The sequence below is a fragment of the Brachycentrus maculatus genome, unplaced genomic scaffold (assembly GCF_059751285.1).
Source record: "Brachycentrus maculatus isolate JH-2025_06_01 unplaced genomic scaffold, ASM5975128v1 h1tg000311l, whole genome shotgun sequence".
Classification (NCBI taxonomy): domain Eukaryota; kingdom Metazoa; phylum Arthropoda; class Insecta; order Trichoptera; family Brachycentridae; genus Brachycentrus; species Brachycentrus maculatus.
The window spans coordinates 233,235-245,472 of NW_028281061.1; the positions used below are offsets into that span (position 1 = coordinate 233,235).

A 12,238-nucleotide genomic window follows, 5' to 3' on the forward strand; every position below is an offset into this window, starting at 1 on the left:
GCCACACAGCCGAAGTTTTTTAGTTTTTTTTTTATAGCATTTTCAAAAAAAAAAAGTTATTTGGCGGACCCTTTATAAAGATTTTAAGATTAAAAATAAGGTTTTCCTATAAACAGTTGAACTTCAAATGTCACCATGTTTGAATGATCAAGCTGTTTTCATTTATCATTATAAAAAGCTGTACCCGGCCACGCATTGCTGAAGCTCAGTCTGGTTCAATGGAAAGGAAAAAATTAAAAGCACACATTAAAGTTATTCACCAATTTTCCTATCGGAAAATAACTTTCTGAGATTTGATATTTTTAAGAAACATTAATATTTTTTATTTACTTGTATGTAGTAGGGGGTACCTACATATATTATCAGTTCCACAAATTATCTCTCCCTCTAACCCTTATCCGCGCACCCAAGGGTGCATAGGGCACTACATCGTATTGACGCAGTGTTATCTTGATCGTTTCTTACATGAAAGCAAAATGATCACTCCTGCGCTTCAGGGACCAGTCCAGGGTAATATCAAATAAATATTCGAATATAAAATCTCTAATATTTATTTTCAATCCCCCTCCCCCCCTAGGAATCGAACCCGGGACATCCAGCATGGTAGCTTAACACGCTAACAATTAAACCACGGAAGCAGACATAAATAATTATTATATGTAATAGGTAAAAGGTATCTAAAAATACATTATATTTCTCATTGTGTTGGCTGCTCCACGCTGATGGTTGGCTACAGCGGAACACTCTCTCAAGTTTTTATTACAGAATCTTCTTCCTACACTGCAATTGACTTTGTATTGCCATATTATGCATAAAGTTTAGTTAATATGTTTGTTACCAATCATATTACTAACCACACCATCAATTAAGTAGCTATTAAGGAGACAAATATTAATAACTAACTTATAACTTCTTAAACATACATAAAAAAGACTTTGCCGTCGCCAAAAATATGAATGAACCGGATGATCTATCATTTTCTTGTTGCAAATCATTCTTGCGTGTACAGGTTATTAAATTGTGTAGGTAAATTCTCATATATATATTTTTTTTATAATGGGAGCATCTTATATTATCAGATTGTTTTACTAATGGCAACATTCTTTTTTAACTGTCAGTGAATGCGGGTTTCGTGCGTGTAGTTTGGTTAGAATAAATAATAATTCATCCTTGATTTAGTCATAATTCCCTTCAATAATGTTGTCGCGTACTCGGATAGCTCTGGCAACAGCCGGATTAATTAAGGTATTGAGAATTCTTTGTACAAATGGTATCGCTCAATTTTATTAACCGATTGCACAATTTTGAAATACTAAAAAATTATATTTTTTTGCAGAATAACATTAAAGCATGTACGGTGAATAATTCTACTTTTGTTATCGCTACCAGATATCGATCTTCTACGCCGGTTAATACCGTAATCATGTTTGTTCCTCAACAAGAGGTAGGCATTATAAACATATATTTTACAACATTCACCCGTGATATTTAACATCTTTTTTTACAGAAACCCCTCTAAAAATGAACGGCTGCCATCCAGATAGTTCGTTCGTAACATCTTTTTTGTTTTTAAGTCCAAGAAAATCAAGATAGGGATTTGCTTTAATAATCTTTCAGCGCTGTTGTAACATATCAACAAAATATTTTCTTGACATCTCGAAATGAAAAATCTGGGTTGGATATATCAAATACACGAATGAGCGTTTTTGGCGGTGAGAGTAATCTGTGTAGGTTAATTAATCCACATTTTGCTACTGTGTGGAGTTGTCAATAACTTCAGATAACTTTGAAATGCATTGAGGTAGCAGATTCATTCTTTCAGTTTTTCAGTTATTATCTTCTTCTTCTGTTTGTGTCATGTCAGGTCCTCCTGATGTCGACTATCACTTGATAGTAATTGTCCTTGTCTTGGGCAGCTCTAAACAGTGCCTCAACGGTCCTGATCCCCGTTCAATCTCGTATATACCAGAGCCAGGAGATCTGTCTTCTGCCCACACCTCGTGGACCCTCTATTTTGCCTTTCATGATTAGGTGCAATGGCTTGTACTTCTCTCCCCTAAGCACATGCCCCAGATAGGACACCTTCTGGACCTTGATATCAGTCAGCAACTGTCTCCCTGCTCTTGCTCTTTGGAGCACATTTTCATTGCTGACCATATTGGTCCATCAAATGCATCGCATTCTACGATGTAGCCACATTCCGAATGCCATTATCATAAGTGTCTATACCCCAAAGTTGTAATTTTAACTATTTCCACTTGTAAGCTACAAATAAAACATTTATTTATTGGTTGAAAAGTCACTATGTATTATTGGTTTTTTTTTTAGTTACTGAATAAGTTAGTCTATTTACACACAACTCGACTAGAATCGCTACAATCAGATGAGCCATTCATTCAGTACAGCGGCCTTAAACATACTACATCGATCAAATAAATTTTTAGTCCAGCTGTCTGGTGAAGTCAGTCTAATAACTGACGACCGATCCTAAGGATTTACCTATGAGATTTACACTTAGCGTATTGAGTAATAATAAGTGTTCTTAATGAGTAATTTCCGTGGACCCAAGTTTTAAATTTCAGAACATCGAGCTGAGAAAAGGTATTCACCTTTTTCCAATTCTGGGTAATAATCATTTTTTGAGAGAAGGCTCTCTATGGGCATACTGCAATTTATTTTTGCTTCTCTTTTTAATGAATCAATTTCATCTGAAAGACTACAATATGGCTCCAGAGCATCTAAAAGAGCTGTGTATTCCGGAAGAATTGGTTGATAGACATCTCACGCTTCGATCGGCTACAACACCTGTATGGGTAAAGTGATCTTACCAGCGCATTAAATTTGGCAAGCATGCCTTTGCTGTTTGCGGGACCGATGGCGTGGAATGCTTTCCCACCAGTAGTTGGAAATAGTGAGGGCGAGATGATCTTTGACACTGAAAATGCATTTGTTTGCTAAATCATTTACACTATCTCCTTTTTCCCAATTCAATCACAATGAAGCGCCCTTGAGGTAGTAATTTAAGAAAATAGCGCTGTTAAATTATCCAAATTTATTATTATTATTTACCATGAATCTTATTTTTTGATTGATCACATGTATGTAGTGTACATTTATGACTTCATTCAGATGGTTAATTCTTTTTACAATTTGTTTTTTCTTTAGGCATGGATCGTGGAAAGAATGGGAAAGTTTCATCGCATTTTAGAACCCGGGTTAAACATTCTAGTCCCGATAGTAGATCGCATTAAGTATGTACAAAGTTTAAAAGAAATAGCCATCGATGTTCCTAAGCAGAGTGCCATCACATCTGATAACGTGACACTCAATATAGACGGAGTACTTTACTTGAGAATAGTGAATGCATATTTAGGTAAGTAGTCCCAGCTCTTTCATCTTGAAATTCTGCGCTCAGAAAACGATTAACACCGTTAAACTTCCATATTGCAAAGCGATAAACCACAAAAAAAAAGTTATTTTAGATTAGTTTGTTCGTACAAAAATTAATTCAGATATAAAAAAATTATCGTTTATTGTATCTTGATTTTATTTTTAAAAAATACATACTTTGAAAAATCAAAGATAAGAGAAATTATTCAGTTAGCCTGATTTGCATGCATACCTCTTTACGTGTAGACTAAGTACATGCGAAGGATATAGGAAATTCAAAATTACTGTTACGCAATGCTAAATGAATGTAATTTTTTTCTCTTCGTTTTGTATCGCATTATTTTAAAATCGTATAAAAAAAGGGACATAGGTGTACTAGGAAACCATTGCTCTTACCATATTTGTACAGTATGTCGCAAAATCCAGGCAAAATTAAAATTGATTGTTATTGGCATTCGACAATGCCTAATGTTTCTAGTAAATAGTCAAAACTTCAAAATGGCCACAATGTTGAAACAATGTACAGAGCTTAATAAAACAGGGGCAATGTTAAAGGCCTTTATGCCGGTCGCTCAGCAACACTAATAATTTGCTTCTTTGGATACCTGAAATCTACGATATATGATTTTGAGTCCAAATGTTCAGCTTCAGAACTGTCAAATAAAAGTTCAAACTGGCAAGTAAAAGTTCAGACTGGCAAGTAAAAGTTCATACTGGCAAGTAAGCGTGCGGATGCTGTTATGCAAGCGCAAGAGGGATACATTGAATTACTATGCTTTATTAAATTCTGCCATGTACCACGTAAATATTTATTCTGTAATATTTAACCTTTCGCTAACATATTTCTATGTAAAAAAAGTTCTTGTCCGGATTTTGATGGGTCACCTGTTATACACTCATATTTTTACTCTTTGCCTTGTTGTTAAGTTTACACAATCAATAATCGGTATATGTATTTATTTTACAGCATCTTACGGAGTTGAGGATCCGGAATTCGCGATCACTCAACTGGCGCAGACCACGATGAGAAGTGAATTAGGAAAAATATCTCTTGACAAAGTCTTCCGAGAGAGGGAATCTCTCAATGTGTCCATTGTGGAGTCTATTAACAAAGCCAGTGAAGCATGGGGAATCACTTGTCTCCGTTACGAAATTAGTAAGCATGTTCCATTTCAATTATACAATAGTGCCTCGGTGTTTGCAAAAAGTTTTTAAAAATACATAATTTATAAAGGCCAAATTATGAATTATCTTGAAAATTTAGAAATACAAAAAAACCTGAATTCTAATAATAATTTATTAAATAATATATTGTTTCAAAATTCTTCGCCATTGCTTTCAATTTTTCCTTTGTTTTCAAACTCCGTTCCTTGACTAACCCCTTCCCCTTACTTTCCCCCTATCCTTATTTATAGAACAATTTTATATTTTATATTTTAGTTATTATACAGACCTGAATGATGGAAGTTTAGCTTCTGAAACATGTAGTCTATAATTAAACTCAAGTGGTAAAAAACGAAGTGTTTTCTTTAATTATTGTAACAAAAATACTACAATTTATTGTTAACTATTTCTGTATGCCTAAGCGGCTCATTATTAGAAATAGGTATTAAATTGTGGTAGATTGGGTTCGAACCGAGAAACTGACTCAAGAGTCCGCGACACTAACCACGGGACCACAACCCGACACTTCTGAAAACAACATGTGAAACCTCTGAAAAATATTATAATGAATATTATTTATAGTTAATTCTTAAAATGGTATTTTTATATTTTAACCAGTGGAAAAGACTGAAATGAGTCATTTAAAATTAAAATACAATTAAAAACATTAACCCCCTACAACGTTCCCATGAATAACGTGGTACCGTAGGGAGCTACTTGAACTTTGATGTGTTAATTGAGCTCAGTACAAAAAAAATTAAATATGTATTTGGTCGACAATAATGAACGCATTGTGACAATAAGTGTCACCTGTCATGGAAACAATGAATCATGTCGATACTTTCATTATTGTAGACTAAGTACAGGTCTAAATATTTTTTTGTACTGGGCTCAAGTTACACATCAAAGTTCAAGTAGCCCCGTTCTACGGTACCTATATCAATGTTAATTATGTTTGTGTTTTTTAGGGGATATTAAGCTACCTTCGCGAGTCCAGGAAGCGATGCAGATGCAAGTGGAAGCTGAAAGAAAGAAGAGAGCCACGGTGCTAGAATCGGAGGGAATAAGGGAGGCTGATATCAATGTGGCTGAGGGCAAACGGAGAGCGAGAATTTTGGGATCAGGTTATTTTAATTACATCATTGAAAAATATTTTCATATATGGTAAGGTGTAAGGTACGGGCAAATCTGCAAAGACCTATTTTTTGCCCGTTTGTGGTACAGGCAAAAGGTTAGCCGTATAAAGTCATGTATTCCATTTGCACCATGTGAATATGTCTGCCTACGAAGAAAATAACAGCGTATATGTGTCATATTAACTTGTTTTATAAGGCCACCTTACATTTTGATAAAATGACTCAAATTATTTTACACTAGTTTGACTCGAGTGTCTCATGTGACGATCTTTGCCCCTTGTGACGTCAAAAATAATGAATCAAACAATTAATACAATATCTAAAAAAGTAAAAGTAAAACCCAAGATTTTTTTTGTATTATATTTAAAGGATATTATGAAGACTTGCCATAAATATATGTAAACTGTATGGTGTTAAATATGTAATTGTGTTCCATATAAATTATTAAAATTAGTGCTTGACATAAGCCAAAAACAAGCACAAAGATGAGTGCATGGCCGACCTGGCAAGCATTGGAGTAGACGCTTTTAAGGCAGAGACTAGTTACGTAAAAACAAGTATCGTTATCAGTAGTAAATAAAATTTGTACACATTTTCCAGAGGCCGAAAAACAGGAGCAAATAAACAGCGCGCATGGTGAGGCAGAAGCCATGATAGCAGTCGCAGAGGCGCGTGCACGGGGACTTAAAATTGTCTCAGAAGCTCTCAGAAACCAAGTAAATATTGTTTATTCAATCTTAATTTCATCTGTGGCTGTTTTTGAGAGCAGAGATAACCGATAAACAATATTTGACCATAGACAATGCACAGATAAAAACACAAAAATTGTGCACTTTGTCTCTAGTTTATTACAGCTACTTTTAGGGTAAACTTAAGAATAACTTATAAAAAATCAACATTCTATTGACATCATTACAATTCATTTTGCTTCGGTATTATTATTATTATTCTATACCAATAAATGCTGAAGTTTGGCAATCATCATGGCAATTTTTACTTTGTCTACAGCCGCTCTGAACATCGATTAATTACTATAGCGTTACCACCCTCTCACGTTGTTAGCCAGGATTTACTTCTTCTTTTGCTGTGTTTACCTTGTAATATAATGCATATTACAGTAGAGCTCAAATTATCCGAATCGCTTTCAGAATTGCAGAAGAGAAAAAATTAACACGGAAACATATTGCGCGATTCTCTGTCTATGCTCGCTATTGTCCTTCCCTCTGCGAATTCGAAGGAAAGTCATGGCTTGCTGAACATCTCGGTCAATACTTTTAAAAAAATCCCAAGTTCCAACAATTTATCAAAATATAATAATGTTTTAAAATAGACCCTTTTTTGGAAGAAAAAAATCCAAGAATCAAAATTTTTTATAATCCGAATGTGGTCCGATCCCAATTGATTCAGATAATTGGAGTTCAACTGTACTTTGTATTTCTCTTCCCTCATATAACAGCCAAAGAACTCCAGCTTTCTTTTCTTTTCAGCGTGTATAATTTATCTCACTCTTTTTCCATGAGTATTAAAACATCCTGTTTTATAATATTTTCAGGTTGGAAAGGATGCTGCTACGCTCTCGATTGCCGAACAGTATGTGCAGGCCTTCAACAAACTCGCTCGCACCAATAATACATTGATTCTCCCCTCAAATGTTGGAGACATCAGTCATCTAGTTGGTCAGGTAAATTCCTTATCCAGGCATTCCTGATATCCTGGTAACATATGTATTGAACTCTCACACCACCCTGATTTTTTGAACTTGTATTTATGCAATACACAAACGACCACTCACATGCGAAATTGAAGCGCAATCTATGAAGATTTAACTTAAATATTTACATGGGTTCCTAAAAGATAAAAAAATAATTAAAATAATAATAATAATTCTTACCCTAATACATAGATGAAAATGAGTCAGGTTGTGGTCTCATGGTTAGGATCACAGATTCAATCCCTGAAATTACCTATTTCAATTACCTGAAAATAGTATTGAAATATTTGTATATATCATAAAATGTACTTATATTTCTATTTTTTTAATTAAAAAATTCTTAAACCAGCCATTGACAGGATGTACGCTCCATATTTCTTTATTTTATTCCCTTAAATGGCTTTATCTCTGTGAAGACACAAATATAATGTATTTTGAATTGGAAATGTTTTAAAATTAATTTAATGTAAACAGTGTCTCTGTTTTCTGCTGAACGCATCAGATGGTATTTATACATTTTTATTATTTTTCTTTTCAATAATAATCAAAAAACGTCTCTCATTGTTTTTTTTCAGGCAATGTCCATTTATTCTACAATTTCACAAAGCAACTTGAACAGAAGTTCACAATCCGAACTGCAAGAGATAGATATCAACGCTCCGTACTCGGAATGGACATCCTCACTCCAAAATCAAAACCAAGAAAAGAAAACATTCGCGCATCAACCCATACCGCCCAAGTCCATGGATGATGAAGCAGAGGAACTGTTCTCCGATGATGAGGAGCGAAGTAAACACAAAAAGACAAAACCGGGCGATAATGATCCTAAGAAAGATCCCAAGTAGAACCATTCAGTGCTGTTGACTAGCGCTATTGTATTTCGAAAAACACTGTAAATTCTGAAAATACACCATCTTTCTAAAACCGGCATTGAAAAGTAACAGTCCCTTATTCATCATTCGAATATTCAGAATCAATAAGTTCTATCGAGTGGAGCCAAATCCAAGAATGTAGAAAATGCACGTAAATGACAGTTGCGGTGTCAGAATTCAAACATGTTTCATATTTTAAAAAAATATATATATGTATTAGAATGTAAGCAACGGTATTTAAAACTTTGAAAGTTCATACTTCCCTTTTTAAAAAAAATATCTAATAAAAGGTTATAATACTGCGTTCTGACACTGTGAGCTGTTGGAGAACTTTTCAACTTGATATGTAGTATTAGCTGAATTTCAAATCAGCAAAATATTTACTCTGGACCACATTCTTGTTATATATTCTGGACCACATTATCTTGACAAAAGGTTCAAATAAGGATCTATCTGTGACCGCATTATCTGTGGTAAAGTTTCATCAAGTGTCCCCGATGAAATTGAGTTTACTTAAGATGTCATTTTGCTGTACGGGTTTCTTAGAAATGGTGAATTCTCATTAATTTACCATTTATAAAATATTCCTTAGTCCTATCTACCCATAATCTTTTGGTCAAATTGATAGGCTCTTTTATTACAAGGGTGACAATTGTTAAAATATTTACGCTTTTAAATAAAAATTTGTTTCAGGGCTATACTGCATGTTTTTGCCATGCTAACTAAATACATACATATCACTTTGGCCCTTTCCATTTATCTTCGGATGCCAAATCCGCTGATAAACTAACAAATTATGTTAAGTCAGCATCATATATGGTCTAAAATGCTACAGTATAGACTTGTATGAACTAGCTCTTACAAATATCAATGTCAAACATTCAGATTATATAATTACGTACTGCAATGCTGTTTTTTTTTCATGGATTAGCAGATGTTTGTTACAGTGTTAAAACGATAGAATTCTATTAAAACTGCATTTACTATTATGTTTTATTATGTAAATAAAGTTAAATCTCAACTTTATGTTTACTTGCTTTTTATGTAATAATTATACTTTTTATGTAGAAAAATTATCCTTTATATGAATCAACACAAATTTACCCCAACTTAGACCCTGTTCTATGTTACAACATTTTCAAAATCAGAATTTTGATATTTCAGAGAAAGATAATTACGTTCTTTATAAAATAAACTAGATTAGTGCATTGGTTGATGCATTTGGCTACTGTGCTGGAGTTTCTGAGTTCGATTTCCAGGGCTCTATATCTATCTATATAATCGAACTATAAATAAATATATATAGAAAAATAAATATACATACATAGTTAGTTTTTCGCTCTAATATAGTAAATAGAATTAAACTTTTTGTTAAGATTCTAAGTGCACTGATTCGGGGTTTTGTTTGTATAAAAATAAATACATATACAAAAAAGAAATTTAAAAACAATAATTTTGATCTAGGATTTCTCAAATTACCAAATGTTTTACGTGTGTGAAAACATTGTTGTGGGCAAAAATAACATTTTTCAAATTATGTCAAAATCTCAATTATCATGGTGTTGATTTTTGTTTCTCGAATATTCCTAGAATGACTTTTTAGTAACAAAAATAAAAAATAAAAATAATTGCGAGAATAAATTTAATAGAATAAATAATATGTATAGGGCATTATTCCGACGTACAAACACCAATATTTCCTAAACATTGATAAAACTACACTAATAAATAAAGGCTGCTGAAATGGTATAATTTTTAGATTCAAAATGAATGATAACGAACGGGGGAAGTGATTTAATTAAATTAACAGAATATTTACAAATTTCTATATTTTGGATCGTCTTGAACTAGATTTACTTAGTAGACACACGGGTCCGCTTGTTCCACGAGAAGTTGACTCCGTAAGACTTGGGGCGTTCCGGTTTGGTGGTCTTGGCTATGTCCACGTACCAAGACCAGCCGTTCCTCTCGCAGTGGTCGATGGCCGCCTCCTTGTTGGCGAAGCTCAGCTTCATGTTGGAGAGGGGGTCTCCGGTGGAACACCAGCCCATGAGGGGGTTCTCCCAGCGCTGCCGCGTGTCGAACTCCATCTCCCAGTGCTGGATGTTGTGCGTCCCGCTCTGCATGGAGTTCTTGGTGGGGATGAATATGCGCACGCGCCTGTCTTTGGTGTGCTCTTCCGGTACCCCTGACACTGGTGTTATATCTTCCTGAAACATCCATATTTTCTTTCTATCATAATTGTGAGGGATAATTTGTATAGCGCCATTTTTGGAAAATACTACCTCAAGGATAATAATATATATTGATATTGGATATTGGATAATAATCATTTTTTCAAACCCTTATCCACACCCCAATGGTGCATAGGGCACTGCATTATATAAACACAGTGTTATCTTGATTGTTAACACACGAAGGAAAGGTGATCAGCCCTCCGCTTCAGGTACCAGTCCAGGGTAATATTAAATGAATATTAGAGTGAAAAAATCACTTATATTTATTTGACCCCTCCTGGGAATCGAACCCTTACACTACGGAGGCGGACTAATAATAATAGGATTAGGATAATAATGACACAAAAAAATTATAAAAAAAGGTATGAATGTGGATATGACGCCAACATAGTGGTGAGAACAATATCCCGTAACCGTGTAAATACCCACTTAGTCTGGCAAGCGTCATTATTATTATTTCAACCATATCCGCTCCCTATGTGGAGAATATGGAGTCCACAAACTGTCTCCAGGCTTCTCTGTTGGCCGCCAGCTACCTTGCATCCTCCCAAGTTAGGTCAGCGTTCCGATGTTCCCTGCCGGCGAATTGTTAGCAGTAGTCGTTCTAGGCGGCGCAAACCTGATGCCTTGTGAAGAGGGCGATGCTTGATGCTTGATGGCGGCATTTGGGACGCATGAGGAGTACATTGCATGAATGAATGCATTCTAGGATAATCTCTCCATTAAAGCACTCACTCACTCGGAGCTCCTAGCAGCTTAAATATAGAATAAATCAAAGCCAAAGAAGTAGCAATCTTTTGCTGTTTATCTTTCACAACAATGATAATAATTATTTTGAATTACTACTTTTCCTTTCTTTGTATATCTCCTTAAAATAAATGTAAGAATTTGTTTTGAATAGATGTACTATGAAAAAAATCTCTGCCTGACTAACTTTACGTTGTATAGTCATAAATATATAATATTGGTGATTTCCGTCATTATTGTAAACTCCTACGATACTTTGTTCAAAAAAATCACTTGTGAAAAGGTTAACAGAATGTGACGTACGTTTTTGCGAACAACAATTGTAGAAACATCAAAGTTCTTCTTTCTTGCCACCTCTTCGGGTGTTGCAGTTGCAATTTTAAAATCGATTCTTGGAGCTTCGACTTGATTTCGAGCTTTGAAAGGGTCATCTGTATATTTTACGCTCGAAGTCGACAACGGAGCCACAGACCTGTCAAAAAGTTTTGAACACATTGAATTAATTCGGGCATTTGAAACAAATGTATACTATTGTCTTGCAAATATTTAAAGTTTTTTACCGTTGTGCGATACGAGTACACACAGAATTTGAGATAATTCTCAACATTTTTGAAAATTCGCGACACCGAATGTTATCCAACAATTTCTGTCACTTTTTCTCTTACCAAAATTTTCTATGCAAGGTTTGATCCGAAAAAAAAATATAACCACTACAAAAAATATATACATAGATATTTGAACTTGTCTATGCTACTATAGATATTAGGGATGAGATTTGAAGTTCCCTATTTTTTCGAATATGGATTTAAAGGCTATGTTAGGGATTATTCAAAAAATTAAGAAAGATTTCTTCAAGGTGGTTTTGACGATGACGAGAGAATTACTATCAAAGTATATTTATCATATGTGAATGAGAGAACAGACCGAAAACGGCCGAAAAAAACTTGACAAAATCAAATAAATTGCATTCTAAAATCTGGT

General features: G+C 34.3%; 2 protein-coding genes across 2 annotated transcripts; one reads left to right on the top strand and one right to left on the bottom strand.

The window, feature by feature from the left end:
* The first annotated feature begins 1,099 nt into the window (after positions 1–1,099).
* Stoml2 (stomatin like 2) lies at positions 1,100–9,299 on the top strand. The gene is made up of 8 exons (XM_088268086.1): positions 1,100–1,245; positions 1,337–1,444; positions 3,166–3,373; positions 4,358–4,546; positions 5,523–5,678; positions 6,291–6,406; positions 7,243–7,371; positions 7,977–9,299. The coding sequence occupies exons 1-8, from the start codon at positions 1,198–1,200 to the stop codon at positions 8,244–8,246; spliced, it is 1,224 nt and encodes a 407-aa protein (XP_088124212.1). The 5' UTR covers positions 1,100–1,197; the 3' UTR covers positions 8,247–9,299.
* A 599-nt stretch (positions 9,300–9,898) lies between these two features.
* ND-18 (NADH:ubiquinone oxidoreductase subunit 18) lies at positions 9,899–11,937 on the bottom strand. Its single transcript, XM_088268087.1, has 3 exons — positions 11,818–11,937; positions 11,561–11,729; positions 9,899–10,483 (listed from the first exon to the last, which is right to left on the bottom strand). Exons 1-3 carry the CDS (start codon positions 11,862–11,864, stop codon positions 10,127–10,129), a joined length of 573 nt encoding a protein of 190 aa, XP_088124213.1. The 5' UTR covers positions 11,865–11,937; the 3' UTR covers positions 9,899–10,126.
* Positions 11,938–12,238: the final 301 nt, after the last annotated feature.